Genomic DNA, 19433 nt, shown 5'->3' with positions numbered 1-19433 from the left:
AACAAATATCCTATTGTAATTCTTTGTATACCTCCTGGTTTTTCCTATTATATTGTGAAGCCGTGGAAGGAAGGGCCAGGCCATGTCTCGCTCATCTCTGTAGTTTCAGAGCCTAGAAGAAAGCCAGGCTCCTAATAGCTATCCAAAAAGTAATTGACAAGTGATGAATCTGTGGGTGGATGAATCAAAGGTTGAATAGGTCAGCGCCCCATTCAACAAAGTGGTCCCATCCTTGGACATTTGAACACTCTGCTCAACTTCTGAGGGTCTTGCTCTTTTTCTCAGGTCCTCCAGGCCCCCCAGAGGCTGTGGCCATAGATGAAATTACAGACACCACTGCTCAGCTCTCCTGGAGACCCGGGCCTGACAGCCACAGCCCCATCACCATGTATGTCATTCAAGCCAGGACTCCGTTCTCCGTGGGCTGGCAAGCAGTTAATACAGGTACCATGTTGGATGCCTGGTGCTGGTGTCTCACAGGGGCTTCTGAAACTCAGCAGAATGGACACAGCTCTGTGGCGGAAGCCGAGAGGCGTCTAGGTTCTCATTCGGACACAGCTACAGATGAGACTTTATGGCAGTGTTTCCTATACCTCAACCAGTATACTATTTGATATTTTTCTTTCTATTGATTCATATTTGTTTGTTTGTTAATTTGTTCTAAGCAATAAGTCTGCAATGATAGTAGGTCTGTTGTGTTATATTTTTGACACACATTTTAAAATACATTAGTTATAAAAATAAAATGCATCATCTGTGCATTGCCTAAAATCATATGTGTACCACGAGTGGGGCACTTTGAAAAGCAGTGGATTATGTTACTGTTTAATCACAGTCTTTGTAAAGTTTGTACACTGCTTTCAAGAAACCCGTATCTAAGGGCCGCGTGGAGCCTCTTGACTTGCTGCCCATTTTTTTAGATGGCTATATTTGGGCATGAAGAGGCAGGAGATTTTGTAAAACTAAAGAATACATGTGTTGGCCGTACCATCCCTGCTGCTGTCTATACCTCCAAATTGACTCATTTTGTTATTTTATTTAGGTTTCGTTTGAGGAAAATGTGGACAAACAAGTAGTTATTGCAAGCAAGTTACACACTCTTCTAGTCTTTCCATTTCAGCTTATCTAACCTCTGAAATGGGTTTCTGTGTTTCCAGCTGAATCATTGACTTTCTTCTGAGTCACGGGAGTGTTTTAGGAAGGAAGGAAGGGAAAAATCTGGAAGTTAAGGAGATAAGAATTCTAGTCCTGACTTTGCTAGTCAGCAGATTTCTATACATCTTCATTTTCCTCTTCTGTGAAATAGGAATAATAAGAATTGTTATGACCCCATACAGAAATGATTGTGATACTTAAAAAAAAATAAATTGCTGAATAAATATAATGAAGGAAAGGAGTGGGATGAAGTTGCGGATTCCCATGACGATAATAATGATGGTTTACAAAAGAAAACAGCTGGAATTGGTTACGCCCCTACTGTGTGCCGTATGTTCTGCTAAGTGCTTTCCTTGAGTGTTCTCAACTGCACTGTGAATAGATATTGTTATTAGCCTTATTTTACGGTGAGGAAACCAAGGCATGGAAAGGCGAAGCAACTTGCCCAAGGTCATTTGGCTACTGAGTGTGGAGTTAGGGCTAGAATCCAGGTTGTCTGACTCCAGAACGCACTTTCTTCACCTTTGGAGGGAAGGACTCTATAAGTGTGGTCCCAAGGAGGCTAGAAGCCACTGAAGCTTAGTCACAGGGGCCTCAGCTTTGTCACAGGGGACGTCCCTCTGAGTCTCCTGGGCCCATTGGGAAATCTTCATAGTAATTAATTCAAAACCCAAAAGGTTGTGCAGTGAGCATAGAAGCCAAGTCCAGAGCTCCGTGGCTTGTGGCATCAAGCAGGGGGCCCTGTCCTCTGTGAAGGGAGGCCTTCCCCAAATCCTGCTGGATGAACCCTATCAAATTCTGCCTCTCCGACTCTTTTTCTATTCTTCGTGGGCCGTTCCTTTTATGTTTACAGATTCTTTCTTTTGGTATGCTAACACAGTTCATTAACAGTAGTTGTGTGGATTTATAACATTATTACTCCATTGTTATAATAAGTTACAGAGCTTGAGCCATGCAGTCAGACAAAGGTGCAAATCCAGTATGACCTTGGGCGAGTCACTTGACCTTTATGTGGTACGTTTTCCTCATCTATAAAAATGAAGAGAATAATTTCACCTTACTCATAGGATAGTTAGAAGGATTAAACAATAATGCCCAGCCCGATACAGTAAATGCTGAAAAACAGGTGAGGTGAGAACAATAGTGATTATGGTCAAGTAGCTTTGGGCTTTGAAGACTGTCTTTTGTGATGGCATCTGCTGGTGTGTGATTTGAGTTTATTAGTCTGGCACAGAGAGGTCTGGGATTACCTCCCTGCAAGGGCTGTTTGTGCAGCTACCCTCAGACGTGCAGCAGTGCCCCGAACACAGTGATGGTGACGATGATGGATAGAAGCTCCTGTCTTCCTAACGTGGAATCCTATGAAACATGCTCACCTTTTGATGTCTTTCAGTCCCAGAACTCATTGATGGGAAGACATTCACAGCAACTGTGGTGGGTTTGAACCCTTGGGTCGAATATGAATTCCGCACAGTTGCAGCCAACGTGATTGGGATTGGGGAGCCCAGTCAGCCCTCTGAGAAGCGGAGGACAGAAGAGGCCCGTGAGTAGCACCAAGGATACAGGAGCTCCTGTTCCTTAGGGAAAGGCTTTGAATCTCCCTGCACTTCAGCCCTAATGAGGCTCTGTGCTAGCCCACCCTTCCCTGAGTGACTGTGATCATCAGAAATGAGACCAATAGATGCTCAGCTTTACCACCAGGGAGTTTCATCATTTTGTTGGTGTTTTTGTTTTTATATATTAACTTTTATTGAAGTGTAGTTGATGTACAATATTATATAAGTTATAGGTGTATAATATGGTGACTCACAACTTTTGAAGGTTATACTCCATTTATAGTTATTATAAAATATTGGCTATATTCCCCTGTGTGATATGTCCTTGCAGCTTATTTTGTACATAATAGTTTGTACCTCTTACTCCCCTACCCCTGCGTTGCCTCTCCTCCCTTCCCTCTCCCCACTGGTAACCACTAGCTTGTTCTCTGTCTCTGTGAGTCCCAGCAGTGAGTTTCAATCCAGAGTTACGTTCTCACTCTTCCTTGGGTTCCCTGGTACAGGGCGAGACACTCTGCTTCGTTCTCTCAAACACCACGTCTTTCTTCACTGGTTCCTTTGTCACCGAGGCTCTCCTACCAGGATTATTATTTTTTCAAATGCACACCCACACTTCAAATGAAATCAACTCACAGAAATGTCAAGTGGCAAAGAATAAGTTCTTCAGAAATGTTCAGTAAGATTTTCTTAGGGTATAAACCCTTCCCAAAAGCTAAGGTTGGGAACATCCTAGTAATTCACGCAAGCCTGGCCGGCAGTTTTATAGCAGCTTCTGTGTACGCAGCTTGGGTGAGCACAGTGAGAGAACAACATAAATTCATCTGCATCCCTTGTATTTGTCTCACATAGAGTGGGAGGCCTAGTGTGGGTGTGTGTGAAGGTCCCAGCTGCGATGAGGCCAAATGTTTATTGAAGGAAGAGGAAGGCCCCAGAGCAAATGGAAACTCTGACCCTACTCTTGGACACAAATCCATCTGGCTGTATTTCGTTGGCTTTATCCAAGGGGACATTCCCAGTCACCAAATCTATGCCCCAGCCGGACATTTTTAGATTCTGTCTGGAGTCTTTCATTACAGGATGATACCATAGCTAACCCCATGCTTCCTTTTCCCCTCCAAAATCGTAATGTAATGAATTCCTCTCAGCAATCGTGAGGGGAAAGCTAGCATAATTTGCCCTCTTTTACAGAAGAGGCCTGTAAAAGAAGGCCTCTGCACTCCTCCGTTCTGTCTGTGCCGCACTGTTGTTGGTTGTCGACATGGCTCTGTAATCGTCCTGCATGTGTTCCCACCCTCCAACTAGATTCTGAGCTCTGCACGGGCAGAGTGTGTATCATCACTTCTTTGTGTACCGCCACGTGGTTCATAGATGCCTACCCAAGCCTTAGAACCAGAACCTCAGTCCTTTCCTCATCCCCCTGAACTTTGGCCTCTAGGGGTGGAGCTGAATCATTGTTCAGTCGTGTCAGATAACAGGTGTGCCTCTTGTTGAATGGGAAAGAGGTAACTAATAGCAGTTTCCCGGGTATGTTTCACTTCCGCGAACTGATGCTTCGGGACCCTCGACCATACAATTTCTGATCTCAGGAGACAAAGCTGTGTGCATCCGAGTATCTGTTTAAACTGAGTCACCTCAGCCAGGCAACCTTGCTGGCCCTCTTGGCCTTTGCCACCTGACATGACTTGTTCTTTTGTCTCCTGAACAGTCCCCGAAGTCACCCCAGCTAACGTCAGTGGAGGCGGAGGCAGCAAATCTGAACTGGTTATAACCTGGGAGGTAAATGAATCAAAGAACGAAAGGAACATACATTAGCCTAGGCTATTGTATTATTTTACTCTGTGTTAAACGTATATGGGAAGTTGCCTTCTCTGTTTTTAACAGCCAAAATCCGTTTGAGTGCAAACACTCCCTCTCACATGAATGGCTAGCAGGAAAAGATGGCGCTTGCCCATCAGTTGTGGAGTCAAGTTTTAATTCAGTTGGTCACAGGAAAAACAATCATGAAAGGGAAGAGAATGTAAGAAAAAATGTATATATGTATAATATGCACATTAAAGAAGGCTGGTTTAGAGAAACCAGTTTTTCTTTTTTTCCTGAATGACCGCAAGGCCAATTGATTTAAAACATCTGCCCACAATAGACTCTGTGTACCAGCACAATTTCCTAAGATTGGCTTTGCTGCAGGAGCCCTCTTGTGTAAAGTATTTTTTCACCAACGTAGAGGTGTGTTAGTCACCACTTTATTAAAAATTGATTTTGAGACAGGAGGTCATAGTTTCAGAAAGAGTCCACAATGATTTTGAAGGATTCTAGGCAACAGCCACGGAAGTTCCAATCTGTCATTTAACCAGAGCCCCAGCAGTGAGAGAAACCACTCACCCCTTCCAGCCCGGCACTTCCGGGCTGAGAGGGAAGATCTTGCCTGAGCCAGGATGGTCCTCACTTCTTTGGTGAGAGCTCTTTCAGTGAGTGTCCGTGTGACCCTGGAGGAAGGGTCCTACTAGATGGTACACATTGGGAATGTTGCTTTTTAGATCAACTGTCCACTGCCTTCCACAGTCATTTCCTACAGTTTCAGAGCTGGGTCTCCCCCATCAGGAAGCCAGGCTCTCCACTGCAGGTTTTCATTGATTTTTTTTTTTGAACCCTGCTTCAATCCCCCCTGAATATCTCTGGTAGACTGATGGCAAATCCCAAATTGAAGACTCTCGACAAAGCCCCCAATAAGATAGCATGAACACAGGGGCGTGTGTGGGGGTGGGGAGTGGAATAAAACAATGTAGCATGTGCATCAAAGTACTGCAGCCTCTGAAGACCGCCTCCCTTTCTTCCCAGACGGTCCCTGAGGAATTACAGAACGGCAGAGGCTTTGGTTACGTGGTGGCCTTCCGGCCTTATGGCAAAATGATCTGGATGCTGACCGTGCTGGCCTCCGCGGACGCCTCCAGATACGTGTTCAGGAATGAGAGCGTGCATCCCTTCTCTCCCTTCGAGGTGAAAGTGGGCGTCTTCAACAATAAAGGAGAAGGCCCTTTCAGTCCCACCACGGTGGTATATTCTGCAGAAGAAGGTATGATGTTTCTTCAATTCTGAGAAGTTGACTTCAGGACGTACAATCGATTTAGCACTCTACCCGTAAACTGAAGGCATATCCTAAATCAAGAAAAGCGTACTATGAAAACTATGGTTCATTATCCACCACCGATCTCTTAGAAAGACAGCAACTCCGTGGTGTATAAAAACAAATGCTTATCCTTTATTAATTCCGCTGCTAAGGACCGAAATCTCAGGTACCATATAAGAGCTTCATGTCTATGTATTTATCACATTACTTTCAACAGAATTCTATTTTATGTTATGCCTTTAAGTGAATGCCAACATATAATTTGTATTTCCTCTCAATATGGTTTTTTTCATAAATCACATTGTACTCAAAAATTATTCTGTTATTAAAGAATAGAGTAAGTCACAGAGCGGTGTGATTGCTCTCATTGTCATCTCCGGTGTTATCATGTTTAGGGGTTCTCACTCATTTTCACTGCCTCTGTGCCATCCCTGCTCTCAGAATACCTCTCCTAATGGCCTTCATCTCCATCGGAGCTCGCCTTCATTGTTTCAAAGGTGATGTTCAGAATGAGACCATATTAAAAGTTGAGTCACTGACTTGGAGTAAGTGATGATGCAATGAATTCTTCCATCCAGTTAAAAAAGTCAGCCCCTTAGACTCGGTGGTCCTCCATGATCTAGCCCCCACCTCTCTTTTCTGCCTCAACTCCTGCCCCTCTTCCCTGCATACTCCATGTTCCAACCATAGCCAAAGGACTTGCAATTCTCCAAACAAGCTTGAGCCCCTAGTATATGCTTCAACTTCTCTTAAAGTTCCCTGCTTTGCCCACCTTGTGACCTCATGGTCATCCTTCAAAACTCAACTCAAACAACCAAGGTCTTCTCTCATTTCCCCAGGCCCACGGAGTGAGGTGCTTCTCTTTTTCCTTGTGTCTTAACATCACTCTGTTATAATTCTCATCTCAATGTATTATGAATTTTGAATTTTAGTTTTGTGTGTTTCTTGAGGGCCGGCTATTTATTTTTTACCTCTGTGTCGCCAGTGTCGAAACGTGTATGACACACAGACCCCTAATAGATACTGAATGAATTAACACATAAATAGAATCACATGTTGTTATAAATAGACAAAACCTTAGGGGTCTCCATGTATACCATTTTCTGGAACAGAATGTGCATTCCAGAGGGAGCACACAAGTTGACTGTAAACGTACTAGATGAACCTTTAAAATTATTTAATACTTACATATTGATTAGAGTTGCATCAGAAAAAAATACAGCTATCAAATCAAAACCAGGATTTCATTTGTGTTATAACTCACGACATGCCTGAGTTGTTCATTAAGAAAGACCACTGAAGGAAAATCTTTACATAAAGATGGTGCACAGCTCTGGCAAAAATCTGGCAAAAAGAACTGAAATTTAGGGGACAGACTGTGTCCACACTCTGCTTTGCAGCTGAGGAGGTTGAGGCCCAGAAAGCATAAATGACTTGTACAGCCAAGCTCGTAAGACATGCAGCTGGCTGTGCAGAACTGAACTGTCACCCGGCCCTCCTGAAACTTAGTCAAGTCAGTTGACTCTCCTTTTTTCTGTCTAATTTTCATAACCAGTGACTATGACTCTCACCTAGGACAAATGCTAATTAAGAAGGATGTGTGTTCAATAAATTGCTGGCTATGAGACGTGGTGCTTAAACTTACGTGTCCTGGGTTACTTCCCTTCCACCTACCCCTAAATTTAGAAGCCAAAGACTGAAAAAGTCTCTTCACCACCATCTCCCTCACCATTCTCTCCCAGCTGTTAATGATGGTTTCTCTGTAAAATGAGGGTTTGGATCATAATCACTAAGGACTATTCTGTAATCGTTGATTCTTTGCCCATATGATGCCTTTGCATCTAGAAGCCTAGTCTGATGCAGCTGATAGAGTCATAACTTTTTCCATACTTATCTGCAGAACCCACCAAAGCACCAGCCAACATCTTTGCCAGAAGTCTTTCTGCAACAGATGTTGAAGTCTTCTGGGCCTCCCCCATGGAAAAGAATAGAGGTCGGATACAAGGGTATGAGGTAAGCAAGAGACAGGTGCCTTGGCTCTGGGAAAGGGTCCCTACCCCTCAATGAGAACTTTCTAGACACCCTCTGATGGGAAAAAGACCTAAAGTTCCATTTAGAGGCATTTGTTTTAGAGAATCGTTGTTTCTAAAGGAGCGTGAATGGAAGCCCTGAGCATTCCACTGTGAGGTTACCCATTTCCATGGTACTCTCCAGAGAGCTCTGTCTAAATACATGCAGGTCTAAGCATGTATAAGATGGTTGGCAAAATGAGCTTTGACTTCTGATACACCGAGGATCACTTGGGCTCAAAACAAGGTGGGGAAAAAGGGAGAAATACCCAACCATGACTGTGCCAGTTTACCATCTCACTCCGAAGCTAAGAACAAAAAGGGGGCCTTTGTAATTATCGACGATTTCTCAGCACGCACAAAGCTCTTGGTTCTGAAAGCTCTGCTTATGACTTGCTGTATAGAAAATTAACTCTGTCATAAGAATCTTGTATTTAAAAAAAAATCACCTGATGACGTTGGAGACATCCCCAATAGGTATGACATCCAACGTCTTCCTTTTTATTTTCTCAGGTAAAATACTGGAGACATGATGACAAAGAAGAAAATGCTCGAAAAATACGAACAATAGGAAATCAGACATCAACAAAAATCACCAACTTAAAAGGCAGCGCTCTGTATCATTTAGCCGTCAAGGCATATAATTCTGCAGGGACAGGCCCCTCCAGTGCGACAGTCAACGTGACAACCAGAAAGCCACGTAAGAACATTCTTGCTCAGAAATATTTTAGAGATTCATCAAACATTCCAAGCTCATTCCCATCCCCACCTCCCAGCGATCATTTGCATACTAATTGGTATCACTATGGAAATTCAGATTTACCTTAGCATTTTAACTGAACCTTTCCGAATACCATACAAAATTCATTGCTCCGGAGGACAGAAAGATAAATGTTTTCTCCTCACTGGGAAGGGCCACTTCTTTTAGCTATAAATGTTAGGTGACCGACTGAATCTTTTTCCATTTGCAATGCTGTATCTCGTCAGATTTTAGTGACCTTGAAGACACATATTAGTGCAATAGCCCGTTAAATTGCCTCCACTCTCAAATTCTAGGAAGGAGATATTCCTCAGAATCCATTGAGATTTAATAATCTGTGACTTCGTATATCTTAAATTTTTACAGCGCCAAGTCAACCCCCCGGAAACATCATATGGAATTCATCGGACTCCAAAATTATCCTGAATTGGGATCAAGTGAAGGCCCTGGATAATGAGTCGGAAGTAAAAGGATACAAAGTGGGTAATTTCTTTTTGCAGAGGCACCTACTCCTGCTGTTAGTGGGGACAGACTGTTCTCATGAATCTTAAGAACCCTGTCTTCGGGGCTTTCCTGGTGGTGCAGTGGTTGAGAGTCCGCCTGCCGATGCAGGGGACATGGGTTCGTGCCCCGGTCCGGGAAGATCCCACATGCCGCGGAGCGGCTAGGCCCGTGAGCCATGGCCGCTGAGCCTGCACGTCCGGAGCCTGTGCTCCGCAGCGGGAGAGGCCGCGACAGTGAGAGGCCCACGTACCGCAAAAAAAAAAAAAAAAGTACCCTGTCCTCTCTCTCCCTGACAGCGCTCTGGCAGCCTCTTTCTCCCAAGCACCAAAGTGGTTTGGTCTGAGTTTTGTCAACAGCCCATGACAGCTGGTCAGGATTTAGAGAATCGCCTATACTTCGGGCTCAGGCAGGGACAATCAGAAATAGTTAAAGACCCTGTGGTTGGGTCTCCAAAAAATCATGAAGAACCACATTTTAAACATTTCTACTGTCAGTTTTGTTCTGTGCTTGTCTTGATGGTATTTTTAATCAACAGTAGTAACTTCTCCCTATTACTAATGGTTAATCTCTTTTGTTCATGTTCCTATTGTTAGGGGTATGTATACACACACACACACACACACACACACACACACACGTACGTACATATACATACATATACACAAGGATTTTTTAGGACATTCGTTTGCCTGATCCCATAAACGTTAGCCTGACTTTAAAGAACTAGAAAAGAAAATGGATGTAGCCCTGGTGCCACAATTAAAGGGCATTTTAAGTATCTTGTTTTGTTTTACTTTGAAACAACATTTGAGACAATGCAGGCCAAACAAAACTAGTCTGCAGGATGCATCAAGCCTGCAGGCTGCTATTTGGTGACATTTTTGGATGCAGCATAGTGACAGTGCTGTCAGGCATTAGTTACAGTTAGTAAAGCCAGGGCTGGAATTGGGAGTTGACATAGTTGGCCATAGAGCCTTAGGTGATGTGATTAGAGAGGGATTCAGAAACCCTCGCTGCTATGGGCTATTTTTCCTTCATCCATGTGGCACAGTGATTTGTATTCTGCCAGCAGAGAAACATTCCCTAAGAACTAATCTTCAGACCTTTCACTGGATCCCTTTGTAAAAGCAAACTTTCTGGAAGGGTCTTACAGAATAGAGCAAAAACGACCACATTTTGGTGCTCTAGTCATTATGTGACTTTAGGTAAATCATGTAACCTTTCTGGGACTGCATTTCCCTTTTATTAAAGGAGAAATCTTCCAGTATCTTCATTTTCCCCTGAGCCTTTGCATCTCTATTCCGTCTCCCTGGGACTGCCGCCTCTTACATCTGCATCCTTAATCAGCCACTCATCTTTCGGGTCTAAGATGAGAAGCCTTCCCTGATGGCCAGAGCTCTCGCTATTTGTCAGATTTTTTTAAAGTACTTTCCATCCTCTCGGGTAATTGTAATTGGCTGATGACTTATTGTGAATCCCCAGACTGTGGACCTCACGAGCACAGCGCCTGAATGGTCCCCATGATTTCTCAAGCCAAGGATGCATTCACTATGGTGGTATTAAATGGAGCCCTCATTCCTTGAACTCCTGAATCATTAGTCTCTTAGTGCGACATAATGGGAAAGAGTTCATCTGATCAGTTTTATGTAAGACGAGAGAGATGTGGGGTTTGGTAGGCTGGAAGATGAGAGAGGAGAGCGTAGGCTCAAAGAAAGCAAAGAAAGAAGGCAAAAGTGAAGGCAGACCTTGCAACTTTGGGGTCTGACCCAGGCTAACACTGCCGGGACTGAACACGGCACGAGAGAGATGCAGATGTGATCTGGGACGAATTAATTTAACCAAACCAAGGAGGAGAGTGAAAAAACAAACAACAACAAAAAAAAAACGGGAGCGAGAAAGTCTTCCTCCCTGCTTCCAGTGTCGCCCAGTAGAACAGAGAGAGAAACCCCAATAAAAATTCAGAAAGCTTTAGGAGTCCCTGTGGAGGGGCACAAGTTCCATGAGTGAACCTCTTACTAGATTTTAAGCTCATGTTGAAGCTGGTGCTGAAATAAATTTGAAAGGCAGGGAGCTGCCTAAAGTACTTCAGGGAACCAAGCAAAATGTTAGTCGGGCAAGAAATCCTGAAGATCATTCAGCCAAAGCCCTTCCTTTCGCAGACGTGAAAACTGAAGGCCGTTGAGTAAAGTGACTTGGAGTGCCCTCAGCTTTCACAGGGCAGGGATCTGTATGCAAGTTGAATTTTACTTCAGTGAACTGGGTCTAAAAGATTATAGGCATTTTTAGAAGAAAACTAGGAAAATGAGTATTATTTTGTTGCTACTTCTTTGTCTTCCTGCCCCCTCTCAGAATCTCTCGTATGAGCTTGTCTTGGTAGCACTTTTCCAAGGAGGCCCTTCTTATATATATATTTTAAAATTCAACAGACACTTTTGCAGACATTTAGAAGATTCCCCTGAGCAGCACAGAATCGGGCAGGTGTGGTGGAATCAAGCAGTATAAGACCAACACGGCAGTATTCAGCTCCCAGAAAAGAACTGGGGCTTCACGGAGAATTGGGGAAACTTTTTATTTCTATAGAGCTAGAAAAAAACATTGGAACAAATTACAACTGGAGAGCATGGAACCTTTTCAGATGTGAGCGGCAGATCGGATGATATAGGCTAATTTGGTATGGGGGGGATCCAAAATGTATTTATTTAACATATTCATCACAAGGGCTCAACCACAGACTTAATTAAAAAAAAAAAAGAAAGAAAAAGAAAAGAAACAAAAAGGACACCACAGCTTAAGATAGAGTCCTATCCAGAAATCAAGGAAAGAACAGACTATCTCAGGAAAAAAAATAAAAAGACAACATTTAGGCTTTTTTTTTCCCCCAAATATGGTTTTTTATGTTAGATCTAAACTATATCTATGAAAAATAGAGTGGCACCTCCGAGTTGGGAATTTCATGCCTTAGGAAGCATCACTCATGGCTGGGTATGAAGTGTGTAAAATGCTGCAGAAACCACATGTGCTGACAGTAGAGGAAAGAGGATTAACAAGGTTAGACCAGGTGGTAGTAAAGGGCCCTTTGTGACTTTTGATTTCCAGTTCGACTCAATTCCTTCCCTGCCCTTTAGGGCTGGGACTGGAGGAGCCAGACTCCCTACACATCCTCATTTAGATCCCAAGGAATCTCACTGTAACTGGTTATAGATATTGAAATGCTACATATACAATGTTAACGTTCAGGGATATATATAGTTCTGTAAAAATTATACATCTGTGTGTATGTGTGTGTGTTTTTGGTTTTCTACCTAAACTGTTGAGATTCGTGGGATTTCTGCTTGCGTAAATAGTCTCAAAAAGAAGTTGACTTTAGAAAGTTTAAGGCGCAAAATATTCTTTCAGCACAAAGTGTCAAGCTACTTTATTATACTTGAGCTAAAAAGAGAGTGTCTGGTTTCAGTATCACAAACTAAACTGTCTACAGAGCCAGGCAGGTTATGTAAAGGAATTCAGTTAGCTTAATCCTTTCAATAAATACTGTCAGTATACGTGCCAAGCACTGTTTTAATTCTTAATTTTGTAATAACCCATGAAGTAGGTGCAGTTATTAGCCCCAGTTTTATAGATGAAGAACCCATGGCATAGAGTTTAGTAACTTGCCTATTTCACATAGCTAGTATTTTTTTCACTGATTTATTGAGATACACTTGACATATAACATTGTGTAAGTTTAAGGTATACAGTGTGTTGATTTGATACATTTATATATTGCAAAAAGATCACCACCATAACATTTACTAATGCCTCCATCCCATCACATAATTACCATTCCTTGTTTGTGGTGAGAACATTTTAGATCTACTTTCTTAGCAACATTCAAGTATATGGTACAGTGTTGTTAACACAGCTAGTATACTGAAGACCTGTGCTCTGAACACAGGCAGTATGGATCCAGAGTCCCACCTTTTAACCACTCAGCTATTCTGCCTGCCATCAGTAAGCAAATAGATCAAGTGGTAATAAAGTAGTACCAAGAGAAGTAATAAAGTAGTACCAAGAGTGAGGAGAATAGGCAGTGCCATGGGATAGATAGGAGAGACATTATTTTAAATAAAGCACAGGGAAAGGCTCTATCAAGAGGTGACATTTCAATTGGGCCATGAAAAAAGGAGAGAATAAGATAGGCAGCTCTCTGAGAGTGTTCCAAGCATAGTGAACAGGATATGCAAAGGTCCTGAGGTAGATACATGCCCATGTGACACAATAGGAAGTGTTGGAGAGTGTGATAAGCTACAGAGCTTGTGATGGTCCAGGATAGGCATCAGCTTCTCAGCTCCAGCCAATTATTGCCAGACAGGAATGTAGACCAGTGTGGCCATATCTTCCAGTTTTTAGTAGAACCCAAAACTTTATCATGTATAGTTTCTTGGTTTGTACATGTTGACATCTAACTCAAAAAAAAAAAAAAATGTAAACCCACTAAGGGCCCAATAGTTAAAATATGCAGGCCAAATGTTACCCATGGGCCACGAGCTTTCTATGATCTAACCCCCCTTGTTTTGCATTCATGAAGACAGAGACCAGAGAGGGGAAGCAAGTTGCCCACAGTGGTGGCCAAGCTGGTCTCAGTTACGAATATAGGCTGTGAACCCAGACTGCCTGGGTTTGAATGCTGGATCCCCCACTTACTGGCCATGAGACCCTGGGCACATTGCTAAACACCTCCAGGTCTCAGATTTCTCATCTTTAAAATCAGAATAATAACAGTGCCTACCTCAAGGGGTAATCTATATTAGCACATAGAATATAAAGTGTTCAAACACATAGTAAGCATTCAATAACGTTTGATTCTATTATCAGTATTCTCACAAATTCACTCTTCCTCTGTGTCTTCCACTCTGGATTATAGGAAATGCAAGCACAGCCTTTAAGTCAATCAGCTGAACCAAGTGTTTAGTGTAAATAAAGGTTTTACAGGCCTTTATTTAGGTGCCACTGCAGTCCCCATCATTAGAAGACTGATAAGCAATGCTGATAAAAGGGCAGTTTCTTCCTGGAAGTCTTTCTTTTGGATTTACAGTTGAAACTAGTTGAATCCTCTGTGCTCTGGCAGAGCTGAATCAAAGAAGCAATTTATTCCTCAAAGCCAGGTGTGCCCTTGCATCCCATCAGCCAGCTCATGTTCCTGAAGGGCCATGATGAGATGCTGTGACAGTCCTGAATGTGCCTCAGGATTTATTTGAGCCTGATCATTAGTGAGGGGATGCTCTGAGAAGGAAGGGGGACGCTTATGAATCTTTCCACCTCAAGGAAATTGTGTTTTCCACCTTGTATTAGAGAGACATAAATAAAGGTGATGAAATGCCAGGAAACAAATGGGATCTAAACCGTTTTAAGGGAATTTTATGAATTTCACTTGTGTTTGATTTTTTTTTTTTTGCAGTGGTAGAGACGGGTAACCCTATGTCTCTGACCTCAGCCAATCAGAATTTACAGTGGGTCTTAGGGAAAGAGGAGCCAGTCCTGTGGTTCTCAAAGTGTGGTCTCTGGAGCAGAGGCAATGGTGTTACCTGGGAACTTGTTAGAGATGCAGATTTTTCAAGTTCCACCTGAAACCCACTAAATCAGAAACTCTGGGGTGGAGCCCAGTGTTCTGTGTTTTAATAAGCCCTCCAGGCAACTCTGATACAGGCTCAGGTTGGAGAACGCTGATCTCATTCATGATTCACTGAATGAACATCCCCTGAAGATCTTTCTTAACAATGTGTCACGGCCTGGACCCTTCTGCTATGGAGCCTGACACAGGAGGGCTGGGGCGAGGCTGGAGAAGGATTTCTCAACCTCCCCACTGGTGTCACTTTGAGCTGGATAATTCTCTGTTGTGGGGACTGTCCTCTGCGTTATAGGAGGACCCACCCATCCGTTGTGACAACAGAAGACGTCTGCAGACATTGCCAGATGCCCCAGGGAACAAAACTGGTCCTCCCCGCTCCCACCCCTGTTGAGAACCAGTGGCCTGCAGCTTCAGTATTTTTTACAAGCTCCCCAGGTGCTTCTAACACACAGCCAGGACCAGAACCATTCATGTTACCCAACCCTATTTTTTTTTTTTTTTATTGTCAAGAGAAATGATGGGTTATGGTGATTTAAGAGTACAGGCTTAGGAACCCTCATCTTACCACTCACCAGCTCTGTGACATCTCTGGGCCTCAGTTTCCTCATCTGCAGAAAAGAATAACCGTGCCTGTCCTGTCAGGTTGTTGTGGCAGTTAAATATGGTCATGTCAATAGAGTGCCTGGCTCATTGTAAACATCAGGAAGTATTTGTGGGACAGTTCTCGTCACAATTATCATATCCAGAAAGGCAGGTGCACCTCTCTGGGCCTTTATCTTTTGTTCCTGGTGGGAATTGTTGGTGACCACAGTAGGCAATGCCAGGTGGTGAATGTATCTTCAAGAGAGCTAGTTGCCTATCTCTTCACACGAACTACCAGCCTAGTCTCTGACCCAGAGGAAACCAAGAAGGGGAACAAAGAGTGGCACTGTTGAAGCTACATGAGTGGCACTGTTGAAGCTACAGACACTTCTAGAGTGAGAGTAATTGCCCCATAACATTCCCTCTTTTCTGTGTAGCTGAAAAAGCGGTCCAGTGTCCTCGGGGGGTTATAGCACTTGTCTTTCAGAGATGCTCTCCCTGTTCTGAAATGTCCTCTTTCCAAAGGATTAATAATAATGATAACTTTTGGCCTGATTTTTACACCTTACTTTTTGCTTCTAACCTTTGCTGTGTATGTTTGTACCTTTTGTTCCTTTTAAGGCTTCATAGATACTGTTTCTTACATGCTTCCTTTGAGCCCTTCATTTTATTCAGTCCTGTGCAATTGTAAAGACTTCCCAGAAAAGTGGGTGTTATTGTCCCCGTTTTACAGATGTGGGCAGTGAGGCTCAGAGCGGGAAAGTAAGTGGGCCACGGTCACACAGCAGCCAAGTCTGTCCTCATGCCAAAGACCCTCATGTGTAACTGAGCTCTGTACATCCACCTTCTCCATGTGTGTTAACTGACCTTCCAGAGGCTACATGAGGCCACACAGCACGTCGTTAGACTCATGCTAGCCCCGCTGCCATGCTGCACAACGCTTTAAACTCTTTCCTCATAATGAAATCAGTGGTGGCTGCAGACATGCCCCTCGCTATTAAATGAGCCTTCCAAATGCAAGTGGGCAGCCTGACAACCTCGGCGTCCCCGCATTTCACTGGTGCCCAGAGGTGAAAGTGAAGGAATGCTCCCTCCTTGGGGCCTTTGTGAGGACAGCAGGTGATACCTGTTCTTTCCATATTGGCAGGTCTTGTACAGATGGAGCAGACAAAGCAGCACATCTGTCATTGAAACAAATGAAACATCAGTGGAGCTTTCTTTGCCTTTTGATGAAGATTATATAATAGAAATTAAGCCATTCAGTGATGGAGGAGATGGCAGCAGCAGTGAACAGATTCGAATTCCAAAGATATCAAGTAAGAATGTCTTTTTTTGCCTCCCTTCTCCCTGTCTGCCCTATCTCCTAAGCTTCCCAGTGAGTCAGGGCTAGGGTGAAATTAAGCCCGAAAAAAAAAAAAAAAAAAAAGCTAAAATAAAAATGGACGATACTATCCCCCTTCCTCAGACTACTGGTATTTGCTGACCTCAGGTAGTTTTGTGCAGAAGACAGTTTGACTAGTTTTGACTGATTTAATCAGCTGGCTATCAAAGATCAGGTTAAAGCAGCCCCAAATTAGTCACCCAGGCTTTTCCATGTGGACCCATGTAGTTTGCATGTACAATAACCCCAAAATTACAGCTTAGAAAGTTAAAAGCATGACTCAGGAAGAACAAGCAAAGCGTTCTTTAAAATGCTCTGGAAACCTCTCCGTAGTGACACAATATAATGTCTTTGGCCAAAAATATTTTGAACTTGACACTGTTTATTTTGAGCATGCGTATGTAACATATGTACATAAATGCACATGTCTACAGATAGTCAAGATTATCTTTGTTTACAAAGACTGTTGAAGAGTGTGTTCTTTTTTGAGCCAAATACATTCAACTTAGTTTTCAAATACTATGTTTGCAAATATCTCAGCAGCATATTATTTTTTGGGTTTTTTTTTGTATGATTTTATTTATTTGAAATTAAAAGAAAAAAAAACAGAACAGGCAAATCCACAGAGGCAGATTAGTGGCTGGTAGTGACTGGCCAGCGGTGTGAATTGTGGCTTAACGGGTACTGGGTTTCCATTCGGATGATGAAAAAGTTCTGGAACTAGCTTACAGTCCCGGTTGTACAGCATTGGAGTGAACTTAATGTCACTGAATTGTACACTTTAAAATGGTAACTTTTACGTCATGTGTATTTTACCACAATAATAAAAAGTATAAGATTGCCATTAGGTATCTAAGTATAGATTTTCATTGGCCTTTGGATTTAACAGTCTAGAGATAAGGGGTTCAGTGAAGGCTGGAGATAGGAACTTTCAAGCCATCAGTGGAGATACGATATTTTAAATCATGGGCAACCCTCACTACAGAGTTCTGAGCTTCAGCCCCTTTGCCAAGTGTCCATCATAGTAGTTTTCAGATGAGGAAAGGGTCTAGTATTCTTGCTGATATCAAGTTTTAGTAAAGCATCCACTAAGCCATTTTAATTACATCTATAAAATTTGGATGCCTCAAATCAGAAAACAAAATGTTTAATGGTCATTTCACCCTTCTTCTGAATAAGCACTTGTTAATGTTAATGGACAATAGAACAGGACTTCAGGTGGGAAACCAAGGCTGCCCCAAGACATGCTCCGAATTCAGGAGTAATTTGCCAGTTTCCAGATGAGGTTTATATTTACTGCACCTTTTTTGCATACAAACACTAAAGGCATTTTTGTCTTTTAAAACACTGGGGAGAATTGGTTTCTACATATCAGAAGAGGACTCTTAACTTCTGTTGGAAGGAACCAGATTTATGGTGAGATGTGGAAATTATCTCCAGGCCAAAAAAACACAAGATGAGAATTTGTTTTGGGATTAATTTATCTCACCTTCTTTAAATCTGACTTCATACTTGCTTATCATTGCAAGGATTTTTTTTTTTAAAGACTGACTGATGATTCTTGGTTTAATTCATTACAAAAACATTTTAAGCAATTTTATTGGTAAAATTATTAGATGATAAGGATGTAACTGTGAGCAAAACATGATCTCTTTCTCAAGAGGTTTTCCATTTTGTTGGTCAGAGATCTTACGATCTTGATAAAACCTCAAATGACAGTTGGTAACTTCTTACTGTGAAAAAATGTAAGATGTATAAGAAAAAGTTTTAAGAGGATTGAGTTTGAGATTTTTTTTTTGGGAAAAAAAAAAAAAAAAAAAAGAGGTATGTTTAGACAGACATGAGTTGGAATCCCAATTCAGTTATTTACTAACTGGGTAATCTTAGACTTATCTTACTTCTCTGGGCCCCCATTTCCTTAGCAGTTAAATGGTGTGATAACCATACCAGAGGTCTTCAGGGTTTTTATAGGAATTAAATGTCATGTGGCTCTGTGCCCAGCATTAAGCTTGAATTCGAAAGGGAACATCAATGTTTATTTTGCTGCATCATTGATATCGTAGTGTTTATCAGTAATGTTACCAGTCATATTGAAGTTTCTTCTCATGTTAGAGGGGGACACCCTCCTTTTACAGATGCTTAAACAGAGATCCAGAGATGTCCCCCACCTGCTCCCAGGTTCATAGCTAGGGGATCATAGAACTGAGACTGAAAAAGTCAACAAGAGATGGTCATTTCCAGTAGACTTCAGATAGTTCTTCGGTTTCCAAAAGCCCTGGGGCCCCGCCTCCCTTTGTTGCCGAGGTGAGTAAATTTCTTCTCTCTCCAGATGCCTATGCAAGAGGAGCGGGGCCGTCCACTTCCAACGCGTGCACGCTGTCGGCCATCAGTACGATCATGATCTCCCTCACAGCCAGGTCCAGTTTATGACAACAGTTCTCTAAAGGACTTGCAGTTTATAATATAAGCAGCGCTTAGCTAGTTGTTTGAAGACACCCAGTACGAAGTAATATTGCTGTTCAAGTACATCTTATTACTGGAAAAACAAATGTTTTTTGCTTCTTTAGGAATGGCATTCTACAGTACTTCCTCAAAGCCAATCTAGCTTTGTCTGAAGTTTCTTTGGAAACTCTGCAATGCACTGAAGACATCTGTAATACGATGTTACCAAAGCAGTTTACATATGTCCTTATA

General features: G+C 42.5%; 1 protein-coding gene across 1 annotated transcript in view; it reads left to right on the top strand.

Moving 5' to 3' along the window:
• CNTN4 (contactin 4) overlaps positions 1–19433 on the top strand; it is a 482944-nt gene extending 463511 nt beyond the window's left edge. Inside the window, exons 14-22 of the mRNA XM_024747094.1 lie at positions 286–444; positions 2549–2698; positions 4417–4487; positions 5547–5781; positions 7736–7848; positions 8418–8604; positions 9031–9143; positions 16506–16674; positions 19069–19433. Of these exons, the coding sequence (XP_024602862.1) occupies positions 286–444; positions 2549–2698; positions 4417–4487; positions 5547–5781; positions 7736–7848; positions 8418–8604; positions 9031–9143; positions 16506–16674; positions 19069–19169 (1298 nt within the window). The 3' untranslated portion in view covers positions 19170–19433. The remainder of the gene's footprint in view (positions 1–285; positions 445–2548; positions 2699–4416; positions 4488–5546; positions 5782–7735; positions 7849–8417; positions 8605–9030; positions 9144–16505; positions 16675–19068) is intronic.

The sequence above is a fragment of the Neophocaena asiaeorientalis genome, unplaced genomic scaffold (genome assembly GCF_003031525.2).
Source record: "Neophocaena asiaeorientalis asiaeorientalis breed wild unplaced genomic scaffold, Neophocaena_asiaeorientalis_V1.1 scaffold130, whole genome shotgun sequence".
Taxonomy (NCBI): domain Eukaryota; kingdom Metazoa; phylum Chordata; class Mammalia; order Artiodactyla; family Phocoenidae; genus Neophocaena; species Neophocaena asiaeorientalis.
This window is presented reverse-complemented; position numbering and strand designations above follow the sequence as displayed.